This window comes from Schistocerca cancellata, chromosome 2 (assembly GCF_023864275.1).
Source record: "Schistocerca cancellata isolate TAMUIC-IGC-003103 chromosome 2, iqSchCanc2.1, whole genome shotgun sequence".
NCBI lineage: Eukaryota > Metazoa > Arthropoda > Insecta > Orthoptera > Acrididae > Schistocerca > Schistocerca cancellata.
In genome coordinates this window covers 781700223-781720368 of record NC_064627.1, presented here as the reverse complement: position 1 = coordinate 781720368, position 20146 = coordinate 781700223, and the positions used below count along the sequence as shown (strand labels likewise).

General features: G+C 41.1%; 1 protein-coding gene across 1 annotated transcript in view; it reads left to right on the top strand.

Annotated features, from left to right (window-relative positions):
* The window catches only part of LOC126162632 (uncharacterized), a 321328-nt gene that overhangs the window by 229568 nt on the left and 71614 nt on the right, over positions 1–20146 (top strand). The window contains exons 18-20 of the mRNA XM_049919260.1: positions 4063–4253; positions 4374–4532; positions 17817–17945. Coding sequence (XP_049775217.1) covers positions 4063–4253; positions 4374–4532; positions 17817–17945 — 479 coding nt within the window. The remainder of the gene's footprint in view (positions 1–4062; positions 4254–4373; positions 4533–17816; positions 17946–20146) is intronic.

Sequence of the window (20146 nt, the reverse complement as noted above, 5' to 3'; positions counted from 1 at the left end):
AAATTGGCATGCATGTCCACTGTATTAAAACATTACTTGTTGAATCACAACTAGCTTAGATCAGCCCCAATCCAGCTTATATGCAGGATTCATTCCACCATAACAGTTGACAGTAATATTGCTGGAGCTACTCAGTTTTCATAGTGATGTTAGGTGGCACCATTGCCCTGTGCAAGTTGAAATGGCACAGTATGACAAACCCAGTTCCTGGAGACCAGTCTTTTGTCTCATGATGATACTCAATTAGCAGAGATGCTGAGTTGTGATAGGCACAATAAAAAGATTCACACAATTAAAGCTTTCGGCCATTAAGGACTTTGTCAGCAGTAGACACACATTCACACACACACACACACACACACACACACACACACACACACACACACACACACACATAAACGGCACTTGCACACACATCTGCACTCTCAGAGAGCTGAGACCACACTGCGAATAGCAGCACCAGTGAATGATGGGAGTGGCGACTGGGTGGGGGTAAGGAGGAGGCTGGGGCAGGGAGGGGGAGGGATAGTATGGTGGGAGTGGTGGACAGTGAAGTGTTGCAGTTTAGATGAAGGGCAGGAGAGAAGGTGTGGAAGGGGAGGGGGTAAGTAGTGGAAAGGAGAGAAATAAAAGAAATTAAAAGACTGGGTGTGGCGGTGAAATGATGGATGTGTAATGCTGGAATGGGAACAGGGAGGGGGCTGGATGGGTGAGGACAGTGACTAACGAAGGTTGAGGCCAGGAGGGTTACAGGAACATAGGATGTATTGCAGGGAGAGTTCGCACCTGTGCAATTCAGAAAAGCTGGTGTTGGTGGGAAGGATCCATATGGCACAGGCTATGAAGCAGTCATTAAGATGTGGATATCATGTTTGGCAGCGTGTTCAGCAACAGGGTGTCCACTTGTTTCTTGGACATAGTTTGTTGGTGGCGGTTCATGCAGACAGACAGCTTGTTGGTTGTCATGCCTACATATAATGCAGCACAGAGGTTGCAGGTTAGCTTGTAAATTACATGACTGGTTTCACAGGTAGCCCTGCCTTTGATGGGGTAGGTGATGTTAGTGACTGGACTGGAGTATATGGTGGTAGGAGGATGTATGGGACAGGTCCTGCATCTAGGTCTATTACAGGGGTATGAGCCATGAGGTAAGGGATTGGGAGCAGGGGTTGTGTAAGGATGGACAAGTATATTGTGTAGGTTCGGTGGATGGCGGAATACCACGGTAGGAGGTATTGCTGGTGGTTAGTAGGTTTGATATGGACAGAGGTACTGATGTAGTCATCTCTGAGGTGAAGGTCAACATCTAGGAATGTGGCTTGTTGGGTTGAGTAGGACCAGGTGAAGCAAATGGGGGAGAAGTTGTTGAGATTCTGGAGGAATGTGAATAAGGTGTCCTCACCTTCAATCCAGATAGCAAAGATGTCATCAATGAATTTGAACTAGGTGAGGGATTTCGGATTCTGGGTTTTTAGGAAGGATTCCTCTAGATGGCCCATGAATAGTTTAGCATAGGATGGTGCCATGCAGGTTCCCATAGCCATACCATGGATTTGTTTGTAGGTAATGCCTTCAAAGAAGAAGTAATTGTGGGTGAGGATATAGTTGGTCATGGAGACTAGGAAGGAGGTTGTTGGTTTGGAAACAATAGGGCATTTGGAAAGGTAGTGTTCGACAGCAGTAAGGCCATGGGCATTAGGAATGTTAGTGAACAGGGAGGTGGCATCAATAGTGACGAGCAGGGCACCATGTGGTAAAGGGACCAGAACTGTGGAGGGTTGGTCGAGGAAAAGGTTGGTATCTTTTATATAGGAGGATAGGTTCCGGGTAATAGGTTGAAGGTGTTGGTCTATGAGAGCAGAGATTCTCTCAGTGGGGGAACAGTAACCGGCCACAATGGGGCGTCCTGGGTGGTTGCATTTATGGACTTTAGGAAGCATGTAGAAGGTGGGAGTGTGGGAAGTGGTAGGGGTGAGTAGAGAGATGGACTCTGGGGAGAGGTTCTGGGATGAGCCTGTGGATTTGAGTAGTGACTGGAGATCCTGCTGGATTACTGGAATGGGATCACTGTGGCATCGTTTGTAGGTGGAAGTATCTGACAGCTGATGGAGTCCTTCTGCCACGTAATCCTTGCAGTTCAAAACAGTGGTGGTGGAGCCTTTGTCAGCAGGTAGGATTATAAGGTTGGGATCAGTTTTTAGATGGTGGACTGCGGTTCTTTCTGCGGATGTAAGGTTAGTTTGCATGTTGATGGATTTGGGAATGATGTTGAGGCAAGGTTCAAGGTTAAGAAATTCTGAAAAGTTAACAGGGGGTGGTTTGGAGGCAGTGGGGGTGGTTCGTGGTTGGGTAGAAGAGTGAACTGAGTTATGCAAGGTTCAATATTGGTCTTTGTTTGAGTCTGATTGGTCGGGTTGGTAGCGAAAAACTGTTTCCACTGTAGGGACTGGGAGAAGGAGAGAAGGTCTTTAACTAGTCCAGCATGGTTGAATTTGGGACTGATATTTCTGTGGGACTAAGGCTTCTGGAGGAAAGGTTCATAACTGTGTTGCGGGTCTGTTTAGGTTCTGGGTTCTGTGTGGTGGTGGGAGGAGTTTTTGGGGGGTGGGGTAAATGTAGTATGTCTGCAAGACAGGGTTTGTCAGCTATGAAGGGGCATGGGGGAGGTTTGGAGGTGGTTGTAGAAGTGGTGGACAATGGTACTCCGAGGCAGGAGTAGGAAGTGAGTAGGACGGAGAGCTTTTCGAAATGGCATTGTGCATGTTGCTCAAGTTCCTGCAGGCCAAGGGTTTCAATGTGGATTATGGGTTCCAGGAATTTGGATTGCATAGCAGGAGAATTTTGGGGATGGAGGGAAAGTACTGCAGGGAGGATAGGGCTTGGTAGATATGGTTTTGCAGGACTGTTGGTGAGGGCTAAGGATTAGCAGAATCTGAACAGGTGGAGGTCACTGTGGAAGGAGGGGTGGCAACCAGAGACGGGTAATTTGATGGTAAGTCCATTAGCAAGGATTTCATGTGCCAAGCAACAACGCAGGAACAGTATGTGGGACTGGGATCTGGCTAGGAATAAGGAAACTTTTCCATATTGACGCAGATGGAAGGAGCATGGATCCATGGTGGTGCAAAAAACGCAGAAATTATTTCTCTTCTTTCCGCTACTTACCCCCTCCCCCCTCCACACCTTCTCTCCCGCCCTCCATCTAAACTGCAACACTTGACTGTCCGCCACTCCTACCATACTATCCCTCCCCCTCCCAACCCCAGCCTCCTCCTTACCCCCACCCAGTCGCCACTCCCATCATGCACTGGTGCTGCTGTTCGCAGTGTGGTCTCAGCTCTCGAAGACTCCAGATGTGTGTGCAAATTGCATTTATGTGAGTGTGAGTGTGTTGATGTGTGTATGTGTGTCTACTGCTGACAAAGGCCTTAATGGCTGAAAGCTTTAATTGTGTGAATTTTTTATTGTGCCTATTGCGACTCAGCATCTCCGCTATATGGTGAGTAGCAATTTCCTTCTCTGGTATTGTTACATTCCATCATGGATTTTCCATTGTTTGATGATACTCAATTGTTTGATCTTGTGAAAGCATACCGATACTTGCTTTCATATTACTGACAGTCCTTTAATGATTAAGCTTTGTATAACCCTAATGTTTCTGGTCATACAACAGAGGTTGCCTCTGAGTGTGAGTGTCGCCCCTCTGCAATCTTCATCACATATTACACATATAATGCTCTATATAAGCTACAATTTACATTCACTCTGTCCTTTCTTTCTGGATACAGCAGTTTCCTAGTTCAGTTTCTTGTAGTTGATTCAGAATTTTGAAAGTGGACTGATAACATTACAGATATCCAGTTCACATTGTAGGTACAGTCAGAGAATAGATAATTGATTTAGGATTTGAATAACTGTTGATATTTCATTTTTATCTCATTTCATAATTATTGTGCTGGTTGTGAATGAACTAACTGATATTTTGTGCCAAAATTATAAAAGTTATTGACATCCTTTGTAAATGTCATCCTTTCTTTCTTAATAATTGATGCTTTGTACCAGGTTCTTTAGAAGGAAATGCAATGGTAGAAACTATAATGGAACATATAGCAAATGATCTTAAAATGGATCCATTGGAAATCAGACTTGCAAACTTAACAAAAGATGATGATACACTGGTTGATATTATCAATGATTTGAAGTCGTCTGCACAATATGATGAAAGGAAAAAGGCAGCGGAAACCTTCAACAAGGTATGTTGATGAGTGAGAGTCTAATCCTAAAATCTGAAAATTAATTAAATTTCAAATGATCTTGTATTTCAAATAATATCAACTTCCAGTGACACCTAATATGAGATTTATTTGTTACAGGAAAATCGATGGCGAAAAAGGGGAATGGCAATGGTAATTATGAGATATCCTTTTATATATCTGGGTAATTATCATTCAGTTGTATCTATTTACGCTGATGATGGTACAGTTGCTGTGATTCATGGAGGAGTTGAGTGTGGGCAGGGAATCAACACAAAGGTATGAATACAAGTACTTATAACATTTTAGTCACATTTCTCCACATTCATAATGTCATCTATTAGGAAACAAGTACACATCCAATTATGCATTATGTATACTGTCTCCTTAGAGCTGTTAGGGCACATTTTTTTCTCTTGTTTCAGCAGGTATTTGTAATTTCATTTTTTCAATGTGTAGCTGGAGCCAGCCCAAACAATTACTTCTCACCATGTCTTTCATGTGGTGCCCAGCGCCAACAGAAGACACCAGTTTCTTTCCAGTTACAAATAAAATTATTTTCAAATTGGAAGTTTATGTCCCCATTCAATGGAGCATTCCCAACTTAGTCCAGTCCGATATTTGTTTTATCGATATTTATTAATAGGGACAGTAAAACATGAATAATAAGCAGCAATTAAGAAGGGACTCAGTAGTACTGCATGCTGTGCTGTATCAATCAGTGTGAGCCAGGGCAGTGCTATTGCTGCTTGAGTACTGATTGTTCTTCGAGTCATCCTGTCATTGTTAGTGAATATCAATAAAATAAATATTATGCTAGACTAACCTGGATTGCTCTATTGAACTGGCATGTAAAATTCCACTTTAAAAATAATTTTGTCTGTAACAGAAAACTAATCAGTGTGTAGCGTTGATAGGTCATATCGACCACGTAAAGCATGATCTTCGAACTCTAACCGCTCTGACGAGCCGCCATGTTAATGTTCCAGTCAGCCTTTGTACCTTGTACAGTGTACACGTGTATCTTTCTTTGTGCTGAAATATATGCATGTATAAACATTTATGCGAACAGTTTGTTGCATATACAGTTATCGGTATTCCCGTTTCCCATACTGGTGGCCCCAAAGTTTCTATGTCTTCCACAACTTCTGTGCCGGCTGTGTGGAATCAACAGTTTTTATGTTTGATGCCATGGTTGCTCACCCCGTTTTATACGAGGATTTGGAGGCTCAGCTACTACTACCAGGCCACTCCAATCCCCTGCCAACGGTTGTTTTGCCGGATAGTGATTCTGATCTCCAACAAAGTTACCCTCAAACTTTGCAGCTCTACAATGGCCGAGTGTTATGTCATCACCTCAGACAATGGACTCAGGTTTCATGTCGCCGGATTGTGCATGCCGACATGTGAAAGGTGAAGTGGACGATTTCCAGAATTGTGTAATGATCGATCACTTGTGTAGCGTTCAAAGGGACCCAAATTCGCACATGTGCTTCGATCCTCTACGTGCCACAACATCGGATACAGTAATGCTGTGTACAACGCTGCCATTTGTGCAAAACGCACATGTAGTTTTGCCCTCCTCACATTTTAATAATGGACATTTTTATACATCAAGTTCGCCAGACTCAACCACCAGATCTGTCGCCCAGTTTCTCGACCACATGGGTTCGAGCACATCCGACGGCCCTTCACCGTCCAGGAACATTGTACCACGACAATGTGACCACCAAGAGGTTTCACCAGTGATTTATGGTCCTACCATATGGGGTGCGTTTCCGTGATGTGCAGAGAAAACTCTCGCTGTTTCCACACCAAGTACCAAACACCCCCTCCCCCCTCCCCGCCCCCCCTCCCCGACCCACTCTCACTCATGAGGGTCCCCGATTCCGACCAACAAATCGTTTGCTCCTTCCGCAGTACGGTGTGTGCCTGCCGCACCGGTCTTCCGCGTCATTTCCAAGGTGGAAAATTTAAGTACTGTGCCTTTAACCTCTGGTCCAGTTTACAGGCCTACCTCACATGCCACTCATCTGTTCATTCCCATGGTTCCGACCATGCCTGCCATGTTGTGATTACGTGACTCATCAGGGACATTGCAACCGGCTATTGTTTGGGACATATGTCCACGCCAGTAGTGCAGGATTACAGGACAGCCCATCCTACCACTGGACTGTAGGCCTTCCAAGATACGCTGAAGCCACCCCCGCCCCACCCCTGGCTGTCTGCCGAAGCTACCTCCTTTATATGACGACAACCCTGTTTCATGGTTCGCGCTTGTGGAGCACCTTTTCGAGTTACATCAGGTGACCGATGACAACTCTAAATTTCTATGTCTCGTCACGCACCTCCATGACCACTCAGATTTAATTAGTGACTGCCTCCTTTCACCACCACCGCCACCAAAATATGAGTTTGCCAAGAATACAATATTGGACCGACTCACCTGCTCACCACAGGAATTAATAATCAAATCTTGTACGAGGAACACCTGGGGGACCACACTCCATCACAACGCTGGTGCCGCCTTCGGCTATTTGTGAGTGAACACACGATGCTGGACATTACCCTCTGGGTGGTATGGTCTGCCATGTTACCTACCGACCTGCAGATACACCTACTACCACATTCTTTTGAGGCTATCAGCTCTTGCCTTCACATTTTAGATCAGCTGTATGCACTACTGCAACAAAAACAACCAGCACACCTCTCACCGCTCATTGACACTACACCGACTGTTTACCAGCCATCTGCGGGCAGAGGCAGGGCTCGTTCTGCCTCCATTCTATCTATACCACCGGGCAGTACTTGTTCGCTCTCTCCTCTTCCCAAGCACTCAAGAATCGCACACGCACCATACATCCTGGTTTACATTCTGGAAAAGATCAACGAGGACAAACCTCCTCCACTGTCACAATCATCGCCACTGCCACATCCGGCTCATCCATACTGCTGATACCACAAGATTTTCGGAGATGAGGCCAAGAAGTGCAGATTACCTTGCCAGCACCCAAATGCTGACCACAGGAACTAAAAGATGCCGAGTCCTGCGGGGAACTTCACAGGCATCCTCAAACATTGCACTCTGTCCACTCGTTCTCTTGGCCGCGTGGTCGTATATATGTGACCAACATTTCGTCATTGCTTGTTATCCTAGTCGACACAGGTGCCGACATGTCCATCATAACTACATCGGTGGCTCCTCCTGTTTTTTCACTGACGTAGTCGCTTCTACCCATTGTCAATGAATCAACATTACAAACTGTCAGCTCTGCTAAAGTTATGGTGCATCTATCTCCTTCTCTACATTTCCCGTGGAATTTTTACATCGCCAACATTGATGAACCAATTCTCGGTATGGATTTCTTCTCCCATTACAAACTCTCCCCAAACATAGTTCAAGGTTCAGTGCTACACCACCCTTCTGACACTCAGATACTGTGCTCAGGCACTTATGCTCGTCATTCCGTTTACGTCGCTACATGTGATTTGGTTCACGAGTGCTCCACCCTCGTGGACAAAATTGTGACCTGCATCACTAATCTACTGTCAGAGTAAAATGCAGCAGCACAACTCCATCGGCAAAACAACGAGTTGAAACAATGCATTGCTCACACTTCTGACGAGCTCACCGCAGCTCGTACCTCACTGCTGCAACTGCACTCCACAGTTCCTTCACCTGATCGACCTTCGTCAGCAGACACCAGCACGGACACTCATCAGGTTAGTTCAAAAACATTCATTGTGTGTGACGATTCGCATTCAGTGATCTCTGCACCTGCCACATGCACACTACATGCAGTGCCATGTGTTTCAAACAGTGCTTCTAATGACAGTCGTGCGCACAACGTGAACATGCACACCGCGCAGACAGCTGCCTGCATGTTGGTAAACATCCCCCCCTCTCTCGTGCGCCAACCTCATGATTTGGTGGCCATCGCCGCTCTACACATGACACCAACGTCTCTCTTGCCCACGCCGGTTACTCAAGACAAAGCTAACAACAGACAGTCGCTGTGCGCCCCGATCCACTCCATGCTGCACGTGCAGCCGATCTCTCCAAACAAGTGCATACCATGCTCATGTAATAGGCATGTGACTTCCGTGCTGCCTTTTACCACTCACGCTAACAGCTATGCCTCATCGTACCCCACTTGTCCCAAAACTTCACGTCAGGACGTTACTCAGCCTCGTGTGCAGTTCTCAGTCAACTCCATCACTGACTGAACGACTCACAAGATAATTACTACTGCTGACTTACAAGATAATTACCACTACTGGCCCTCCTATTAGGCACAAAGTTAGACACCACAACCCCATTAAGTTGTGCGTGGCCCAGCAGCAAATTAACAAATTTCTGGAGGCAGGCATTCTACAGCCATCGGACAGCAATTGGTCTTCACTGATTCACTTCATCACCAAACACGACGGTTCTTTTCAAATGTGTGGTGATTACAGATGCTTAAACACTTGTACCATTATGGACAATTACCCTGTGCCGAACATAAACGATTTCACCCATATGTTATCTGGTGTCATAATCTTCAGTATGATTGATTGTAAACATGCCTATCACCAGATTCCCATAGCATCGGAAGACATTCCAAAGACTGCTATCATCACGCCGCTCAGTTTTTTCCAATACAACTTCATGCCATTCGGTTTAAAGAATGTGGCAAAAATGTGGCAACGTTTCATTGACTCAATCTTACAATAATTCGAGTTCTGCTTTGCATACATGGACGACATCCTCATTTTGAGCAAGTCAACTGAGGACCACAAGGATCATTTATCCCAGGTCCTCCAGACCTTGAACTCCAACAGTGTCAAGGTCAACACAGATAAATTCCAATTGCGTCGGTCTTCTGTGACATTTTTGGGTTACACTGTCTCTGCAGACGGAATACAGCCTCCCGAATCCCGCGTGCAGGCTATCACATCATTGCCACTCCCAGCTTTGTACAAAGAACTCCGACATTTCCTGGGTACCAAAAATTACTACCGCCGACATCTAACTTCTGCTGCTGCTGTGCAGGCCCTGCTGATGGACTCGCTGTCCGACAAACAGACTTTGGGCCTTAAGCCAGGCCGTTGGACTGAACCTATGCTAGAGGCCTTAAGGGCTCTAAAAGACAGCATTAGCTCACGCCATTGTACTCACCCACCCCGATCCGTCTGCCGTGTTGTTCATCATTACAGATGCCAGTGACATCGTGGTCACCCCTCAGTATTAGAGCAACACAGAAAGGCAACACGGTTTCACCCCTTCATTTCTTCTCTAAAAAACTGTCTACAGCACAGAAGAAATATTCTGCTTATGATGGGGAACTTCTAGTGGTCTATGAAGCCGTCAAACACTTTTGCCCTGACATCAAGAGCCAATCTTTCTTCATCCTTACTGACCACAAACCAGTGGCGAATGCCTTCTGCAACCCTCCCGAGGACCCACTTCCATGGAATTTCTGCCACTTCAACCTGGTCTCTCAATTTACTACAGATGTACGCTACATCAAAGGCACGGAAAACATCCCTGCTGATTTCCTTTCGTGGCTCAATACTGTCTCAAGCATCATCGATTTATCTGACCTCTTCGCTCTCCAGGCCTCTAATGAAGAATCTGAAGCTCTCCTCACGGATCCTCAGACATCGCTTGTTTTTACCAAAGCCAAGTTCCCCAGCGTTTTGGATGAAGTGTGGTGCGATTCTTCTACAGGCACTCTACGGCTGTTGCTCCCTTCCACATTGTGCCGACAAACCTTCGACACCTTGCATAACCTTGCCCAACCTGGCATCTGCGCCACCACAGGCCTCATCACCAAGTTTTTGTTTGGAAAAATGTTAAGCAGGACTGTCAAACCTGGGCATGCAGCTGCATTTCCTGCCAACACAATTAAAATTGGATGCCACAACTCTCCCCCCCTTGGCAAGTTTGACATTCCGCAAGGATGTTTCTGTCATGTAAATATCAACCTTACTGGCCCTCTGCCACTGTCAGAGGGCCACAGATATATCCTCTCCACAATCGACCGCATGTCTCATTGGGTGGAAGCTGTTCCTGTACCCAACATCACAGCAGAAACTGAGGCCAAGGGATTCGTCTCATCATGGATCGCTAGGTTCTGTTGCCCATCCACCATCACCACCGACCAGGCTCTGTGGCATTGATAGTTGACATTGACCACGTAAAGCATGATCTTTGAACTCTAACTGCTCTGACAAGCTGCCATGTTAATGTTCCAGTCAGCCTTTGTATCTTGTACAGCGTACATGTGTATCTTTCTTTGTGCTGAAATATATGTATGTATAAACATTTATAGGAACAGTTTTTTTGCATATACAGTTATCTGTATTCCTGTTTCCCATAAGTGCTTTCTGTTGACATTGGGTGTTTCTTGTAATATGTGATGAGCATTATTTGTTTGGGATGACTCCACCTATTGATTTTGCAGATATCTGCTAAAACTCTAGGGAAAATCCTAGTGACAATTTTTAGGAGAAATGCCCTGTATATAAACATAAAAACTGTAATATTTTGCTATTTGATGATAATTTTAATGTACCTTGTACAAAAACAAACACTAAGGTATCAGTGATATAAAAATCATTATTGGAATTATGAATGAGAAAGAATTGCCTCTTCCACAGTTGGTAATCTTAATTTTTTGATTCCAGTATCAAAATTTACTCATTCAATTTTTTATTAATGCATTGCATCAGACTTGTGCCAAGCTTTTGGGAGGAAAATGCGTAGAAGTAACTGAGTGCTCATGCCATAAGCAGCTGGATGCCATTATTCAACTACTTATGGAATGAATATTTAGGTACTTTTATACATATTTTGTCTCATATTGAACATGTGAGCCAGTGCAGCATGTATTCACGTGAAAATAGAAAGTCATTATTCAAAATTCAGTAGTGAAAATAAAGATTACCATTAGTAGTAAAGGTGGTACTTCAAAATCAATAATCCCCATTGTTGTCTACTGCCTCAGGGAGAAAAGTGTTGCCCATGGATAAAGGAGAAACTACACATAATTTCATGAGATAATTCATGGTTCTGTAAGAATTGTTGTAATTCATTATGAATCTTCTTCTTCTCCTTTTCCACAGAGTTTATTCCATCTAATATGAGGACCATGTTTTTAACGATTTGGAAGGCTTGCCTTGTACCAATCCATGTCATTAATCGACTGTGTAGATTTTATCTGGGTTTGGCAAACCTTCATGATACACAGGATAGTCCACAGAATGTTATACTATATGGGCTGGTCATCATTTGTAACAAATCCAATTGTGAAACTGTTTTAACATATGTATAATTTTCTTTTTCCTTTTATGAGAACACCATTCATTGCCAATTACCTGAACATTAGACACAACCCCATAATGTCACTTATTTTACTAGTTTCTCTAAAAAGTAAGGGACCTCAACGTTGAAATAGCAGTTACATTTCAGTATAAAATCTTATTACCAGCCAACAATATATACAGAATCATTCAAAATGTGTCTGACATTAACTTTTGTTAACAGAAAGGAGGAAAGTGTTAGAAATTGACAGATAAAATAGCAGTATCACACATTATTCTGAATGAAGGGAAAAACAGGAGATCCATGAAATAAAATGTTACACAAGATCTCAGAACAGAAAAGTTAGAAGTTCTTATCAAATCAAAGTTAATCAGACAAGAAGGAAACTTCATGCATAGTTGAGACACAAATTTGTAACAACAGATAAGAATGAATTCTCACAGCAAAGATTGCAGTGTTGAAATTGTTTGGTTTCAATCACATAACTCACTATATCAGTTTGGTTAAAGCGCAGCACAATAGGTATTTTCTGTGCTGCTACTTTCATCTTTGTGTTGTGCATCAATCAACTGCAAATGAGTTTTCAACTTCAGTTATTTTTGTTAATTATTTCAGTCATGAAATTTCCTTTAAGATTATTTTAGCTAAGTTAATTTTCCTGTGACTCTTGATTTGAGTCGTGATTGATTTATTTCTAATTTAATCAAAAGAATGAAGGAAGTCAGTCGTTAAAGTAGCTTACATCAGCTTGAAAGATTTTCCTGCAGAAAAATTACAAAGTGTATTTGAAAATTTTCAGTCATAGATTCTGCCCCTTCTTCAATCTTCCCTAACTTATCACTCTTTCATCCCTGGGTTAAGAGCTGATAGTTTGGAAAGCTATAGCAGAGTTGCCAAAAGAAAATCCCTGACAGTTGTAGTGGGTTTGGCAGGGCTGCTATGTGTGTCTACCCCAAACACACATGTAACACAATTTTGTCATGATTTTAAACATGGCTGTGGCAGCAACTGTTAAAATTCTTCACAATAAAGGATGACAGCCAAAAACAGTTGCAGGATAAAATTTATTAAAATTCTTGACCAAGGTTTCGGTACATATAAATATACCTTCATCAGAAGTAAAACTACTAAAATTACATCATGTAATGGAGAATAATAAAAACAATTATGCCAAAGGCGTCGTCAGTAATTAAAACATCATCTCCATTTGTACAACATGTGTAATGAGCACAGGGTCAAAGCGAACAGTATTAGCAGCATTACTTCACTTATGAACTATTGATGTCTCAATAGTTCATAAGTGAAGTAATGCTGCTAATACTGTTCGCTTTGACCCTGTGCTCATTACACATGTTGTACAAATGGAGATGATGTTTTAATTACTGACGACGCCTTTGGCATAATTGTTTTTATTATTCTCCATTACATGATGTAATTTTAGTAGTTTTACTTCTGATGAAGGTATATTTATATGTACCGAAACCTTGGTCAAGAATTTTAATAAATTTTATCCTGCAACTGTTTTTGGCTGTCATCCTTTATTGTGAACACAATTTTGTGTATGTTTCTGTGGCAACAGCCCAGAGTTGTTGCAGCTGTATAGACAGTTATTGTTTTCACCTGAAGCCATTTGCACTTCCTAGTTGAAATCCTGGCAACAGCACTACCAGAGACCTTTTTTCACCAACTCTGCTATGGAGAGAGCTTTTTTCTTTCTACTTTTAAGTATGGCTGTTGGAGGTACTTGGAATTTCACATTCTGAAGATAAATTTGCTCAACAATTCTGTCCCCTTGTAATTTGTTGAATTAAATATCGTACTAGACTAATTTTAGGTCAGTCAATCAGTTGAGCACATAAAATCCTATTTAAAAAAATTGCATTTAGCAAGAAACAATCTAATGTTTTCCATTGATGTTGGATGTCACATTAATTCGTTGGTGCTGACTATGTTTATACAACATGAAAACAGAGTGAACAATATCCAAACAAAATCACCTCATCCATGCCAACCAGCATGGTGTCTGAAAACATCAGTCATGTGAAACCTAACTCAAACTTTTCTCACATGACATCTTGAATACCATGGATTTATGCAGTCAGGTAGATGCTGTGTTTCGTACCTTTAAACAGAATTTGACCCAGTACCACACATGCATTTATTATAATAAGTATGAGAATAGGGATTGGTGACTGAATTGAGGATTTATGTTGGAAGGATGCAACATATTATCTTCAGGTGTGCCCCAGGGAAATATGTTGGGACCATTGTTATTCTTGTCATTAATGAGATAATGTTAATAGTAACCTCAGAGTTCTCACAAATTATGCAGTTATCAATAATGAAGTACTGTCTGAAAAAATCTGCACAAATATTCTTTCTTGATAAGATTTGAAACTGGTATAAAGATTGGCAACTTACTTCAAGTGTACGGAAATGTAAAATTGTGCACTTTACAAAACAAAAACATAGCATCCTATGACTGTAATATCAACAAGTCATAGTTGGAATCAGTCAACTCATACAAATACCAGGGTGTAACTATTTCTAGGGATATGAAATGGAATGATCTCATAGCCTCAGCCATAGGTAAAACAGGTGGCAGACAGTGGTTCATTGGTAGAATACTAGGGAAATCCAGTCAGTCTGTACAGGGATTGCATACAAAAGACTCATGTGACCCATCCTGAAATATGTCTCAGGTGTGTGGTACCCATATCAAATGGGACTAACAGGGGATATTGAATGTGTACAGAGAGGGGCAGCATGAATGTCCAAGGTCTGTTCGACCAGTGGGAGTTTCTCACGGAAAGAACTGAACTGGCAGACACTTGAAGATACGCGCAAACTATCCCAAGAAGACCTACTTCGAAATTTTCTAGAACCAATGCAGGAATATATTACAACCTTGTCTGTATCACTCCTACAGGGATCACAAAGACAAGATTAGACTAATTTCAGCATGTACAGACGTGTTTAAGCAATCACTCTTCCCTCATTCCATTCATGTATGCATTGGGAAAAGCCATAATGAATGGTACAGTGAGGTGTATCACGTAACAGTGATTTGAAAATATACACCGGGTGACCCAGGAGGAATGGGCAATATTCAGTAGTATGTCAGAAACAGCTATATGAAACAAAAAATGTCATCTGGACATATGCCTTATTCCAAAAGGCTTCTGAGCTAGAATACAATTTGCTATTTTTTTAATGGATTATTCAGTACTTTGCCAGTTTTACACATGAACAATAGTTAGTAAACATTACAACAAAATATCTATTGAGAATTACATATTTTTAGCAGATTCATCTCTAAGCGTTACCATAGACATCACATTACAGCTGTTGTACAGTTCACAATAAATATTCAAATATCCCACTCTCAACTTCAGTACATTTGTGCTCTCTTGGGAAATCATGTTGTGTTGCTTGGCTGAGTGCTTCTGCATGTTCCCTAAATAGGGCAGCAGCATCTATAATGCGACCAAGCAGTTCATCTGATGTATTCACCTTTTGTTTGTACATCTCAAACTTCTTCAAACCTCATAAACAAAAATCAAATGGCATAAGGTCTAGCAATCTTGTTAATTATACTACCATGACCAATGCAGAGATTAGGATAAGTGTTGTTGAGATGTTCTCTCATACATCTGGTAAAATGTGGAGGAACTGTGTCATACTAGAAGTACATTGCAGTCCATGTTCCCAAAGAAATGTTCCCAGGGTGTTCAGCAGATGAATGTTCCAAAAAAAATGCATATGATTCTGTCCCAACCTTTGCTCTTCTAAATGGCTTGGACATATCAGCATGTTACTGATCATGCCACACCAAAAGTTGATCAAAAAATGAAAATAGAAGTTGGTGTCCACTGTAGAATGTGGATTCTCCTGTAATCATTGGTGATTATTACATGTGGCATTGAACATGTTTTCATAAGTGAATAGTATTAATGGGAACAAATGACGATTACCATTTGACCAGTGATAAAATTCAAGTCACATGGCATTGTTGTCAATATGAAGATTATGGACATGCTGTATGTGAAGTGGGCACAAGTTTTCCACTTGTAATGCTTGCCATACACTTGTTTGTGGGACACTAATAGATGCAGAAAGTTGCCATGTGCTGGTAGCAGCAATACACTGCACCACTTAAACTTGCTGTTCCTGCACAGGTTGTTGAACTACACTTGGAAGAATATCTGTTTCATGCAACTTGCTGAAAACTCTGGTAAGCACTCTACAGTCAGGAATTCAACGTGTTGGAAAGCACTGGTGGTATTCTTTGAGAGCAGCAGGAACACTACCATTGCAGAAGGGATAAACATAAACCATATCTGCATATTCTTCATTAGTGTAGGTGTGTGACATTTTAGCCAGCATGTGAACAAACACTGTTAACTGATGTCTCCCTGATACACTCTCAATCTCTTGCACTACTTCACTCAAAACACACCATGAACAACTGTGCATACAACAGGATAGTTTAATCACAGGAATACATCCCAAGGAAAGAGGTTGAAAGCAGTAATATAGGTCAGGCTACAATACTAGTAAAATATCAAAGAGGCTTGGTGAGTAAGACAAATAAGGCCTTCCCACTAGCCCAGATACAAATGTACATTAAATGTAGTCTGTCTTGGAAACCATTTGGAATAGGGCATATGCCCAAAAAAAGTTTTTTGTTTTTAATGAGCATTCCTGTCATATCCCTGAATATTGACCAATCTTCCTGAGACATCATGTACATAGATGCAGATGTATTTATATAAATGTTCAATTACATTGCAAGTTTAAAGATTATGAATCATATGTTGTGAGCACACTGAAGTTTTTCTGAACTGTCTGATCTTCCTCCCCCCTGACCAATCCCCCTCCCCTTGCCCCCACCCCCACCCCTGTATGCACACACACATACCTACACCTACATATCATACCTTTTTACCACTATTTTGCCTTCTCTCTCCAAGGCCAACAGTGCTTATCCTTACTTTTCAAAGGTTTGGATTCTATTAACTCTCTCATGTTGCTTCTGCACCAATCCAATATGTTTCACTTTTATCTAGGGTCACGGCTTCATAGCCTGTAGTTTTAGTGCATCAAGGATTAAATTGGGGGAAAAAAGCTTTTTTTTGAGATCATCTGTGTCAGCATAGGCATACTAATCTTCTGAAGTGAGACGTAGTTGTGAAGTAGTATGAATATCTCTCTCTCTCTCTCTCTCTCCCTCTCTCTGTGTGTGTGTTCACATTTGTGAAGTGAGACAGTAGGATAATAATATCCTAGAAGTGTTAATGGATTTAATACAATAATGGATGATCCTGGATTGAATACAAATGGTGTTCTGAGAGAAAAATATCCTCTCATTGTATGATGCATTGTAAGAACCTATTAATAATGATACCTTGTCCATTTTAAACTTGTATCATACCTCTTCTAGTGACCATAGTTTAGATTGAATTTTAAACTTTAACCTTACTGGCTTTTGCTGACAATGCTGGCTCAATAAGTACTAGCAACCATTTTTTCCTGTGAATTACTAATTTCCTATATACTAAAGAAAATTGTTGTTTGGTGAACAAAACAGCCTAGAATATGATTTTTATTTAACTGTAGCTACAGGTGAACTAAAACGTTTTATCTATACTGTTTTCCAGCAATATAGGGTGTCACACTAAGTAAGTCATGAGTAGCTGTTGTTTGGGTGAATCTGTTTACCAAATGCAAAAATGATTCTGAAAATATATCACCCACTGATTATGTAGCTAAATTATATTTTCAGGTACATTTCTAGTACAAGGTTTGTATAATGATGTATTATGAGTATTCATTATTTTCTCCCATCTCTGCCAGGTCAAGAAAACATATCCTTATTTTTCAAAGGTTTGGATTCTTTCAACTCCACCAAGGAAATAGGTATGGTAACTTGCCCATTCTAAATTTGTGCTATGCCTCTAGTGACCTTAACTTACATCAAAATTTAAACATTAACCTTCCTTGTTATCCCTGTGGATGCTGACTCAGTAAGTACCAGCAAATATTTTATCTCTACATTCCTAATTTTCTGCTGATAAAACAAAATTGTTGTTTTATGAATAAAGCAGTTTAGAGCATGGTCTTTTATTTAACTGTAATTACAGTTAAATGAAATAATTTTTATTTAGATTGTTTTTTGCTAAAGTTATAGAACAATATCACTATAACCTTTCATGACATAATATCAGCTTTCTGTAAAATTGTTATTATTTCAGGTGGCACAGGTCTGTGCTCATACATTAGGTATTCCTCTCGATTTTGTGAGTGTGAAGCCCTCTAACAACTGGACAGCTCCAAATGGATTGGTTACTGGAGGGAGCTTAGCAAGTGAATGCTGTTCTTATGTAAGTGGCCTGATTAAAAAGTGTAAAAAGCATATACCATAGTGTAGTAAAATTCTGTCAGAAATCTGCATCAATATACTCATACTAGATCAAAAAACGTTTTTTGTCCCATGCTTTCAGTGTTGTTAAGGGCGATGTGTATTGCCACATAAGTGTAAAACAGCATAAGGCATATGAAGTGATCATAGCATGCAATTTAATTATTATGTCTGGGTAATATTTTTTTAGAAAGAGTTTATGGTTTTCATATTTTGTGCTCATCTTTAATATAACAGACAATTATATCACAAGAAAGCTAACAGTAAAATTACTTTATTAACATATTAGGTGATTTCCCAGTGTTACCCAGTTACTATTTTTTGTTGCTCCACTCCTACTACTACTCTGACATGGTGATTATTAGTGTTTGGGACAGTTTGCAATTAGCCAATGACTTCAAATGCTTTGGATATGAGACTCATATTAGTCATCTTTATTATAAATATTTTTACTATACTTTTTAGTTTCATGTCACATAAATTATGACTGTTCTCATGTACTCATGTACAATGTGCCGTATTCAAATCATTGGATGATAACTTGCTATAAAGTGAAAATGTTTATGATACCATTCCTGTGCCCAAGTTGAAAAATACAATAAAAGATTGAGTTTGTTTGCGTCTCCATCCTCTGCTGCAAGCACATAATTGTTTTGTGAACAAGAAACACCTTTTCTTGCTGCAGTGTATTTTATTTCTCTGAGACACATTTCGCCTTTTTTCACTTTAAGGCATCATCAATGAGATCTAGAATGATACAGTTTTATTTTACTAAGTGTTATCTGTAGATTATAAAACATGTCATGTCTTGTTTTCTATGTTAAGTAATCACGTATAAATACAAATACAGAGCAGCAAGAGAAGGTATTTTTTATTTACAAAACAAATATTACAATAAAAGAATTTTATTTACAAGACAGTCACTCTCTTTCCCTGAGGCAATACATTTAGCCTGTACACATTTTTTATTGTTATGCATGTCATCTAATTTCTAGTCCCACCTACATTATGCAGTGGTGGCAAATAAGCCTTAGCCTTGTGTCTTTTCAGATAGTGACATGTGTAGCAAGTTTGATTGAATTTGTGCCACCACAGATGCCACATTTGTGCTTTACATGTCATCCCTCTCCTCCTTCCCACATGCACTCCCATATCATCAAGACTTAATATGACATTATTATTCACTGTTTGCTACCTCTTTTACGTTACCACTTTCCCACCATAATCCCCACAAGATTCCTAGGAAAGGAATGGCATTATAATTGTCACAAGTCAGCCTAGCAATACCAATACTGTAATGTTGATCATTTCTGATTATTTTAAAATTATTTTCTTTCTATCCCCTCCAACCAATTTGCATTTTTTCCAGATAGTAAGTTATTTACATACCAAGTTTGAAGTTAAACATTCATGTCACCACATTTGCAACCCCACTTAAAAATAGGAGTACCAGGGGTGTCTTACTTCTCAATTGAAGATATCACCTACAAACAGATCTGTGGGACACCTATGGGCACCTACTTGGCACCATCCTATGCCAACCTACTCATGGGTCATCAAGAGAAACCCTTCCTAACCACAAAGGTTCCCAAATCCTTCAAGTGGTTCAGATTCATCTTTGTGATCTGGACTAAGAGTGAGGACACTCTAACCATGTTCCCACAGAACCTCAACACTTTATTCCCCATTCACTTCACCTGGTCCTCCTCAACCCACCAAGCCACCTTCCTCAATGTTGACCTCGACATCAAGGATGACTACATCACTACCACTGTCCACATCAAACCTTCACTTCAACAGCTGCCTCTCATAACATACCAAGAAGTTCCTTCCACACAGCCAAGCCAACTGTGGTCATCACATCTGTAGTGAGAAGCAGTCCCTCTACAAATATGTCAAGGGTCTCACTGAGGCCTCCACAGTCCAAAATTACCCTCCCAACCATTTTAGAAACAGATCTCCCATTCCTTATTAGTACATGTGACTCAGTACCATTGAGAACTGAGGCAACTGAATCACATTTTCCACCCAGGTTTCAGTTAAGGCTTGTCATGCTCTGAAATAAGGATATCCTACCCTTAGTACTCACCACCTCTCCCACCATTGCTATTCCACTGCCCACAGAACCTACACAATGTGCTCATCCATCCCTGGTACACTCTG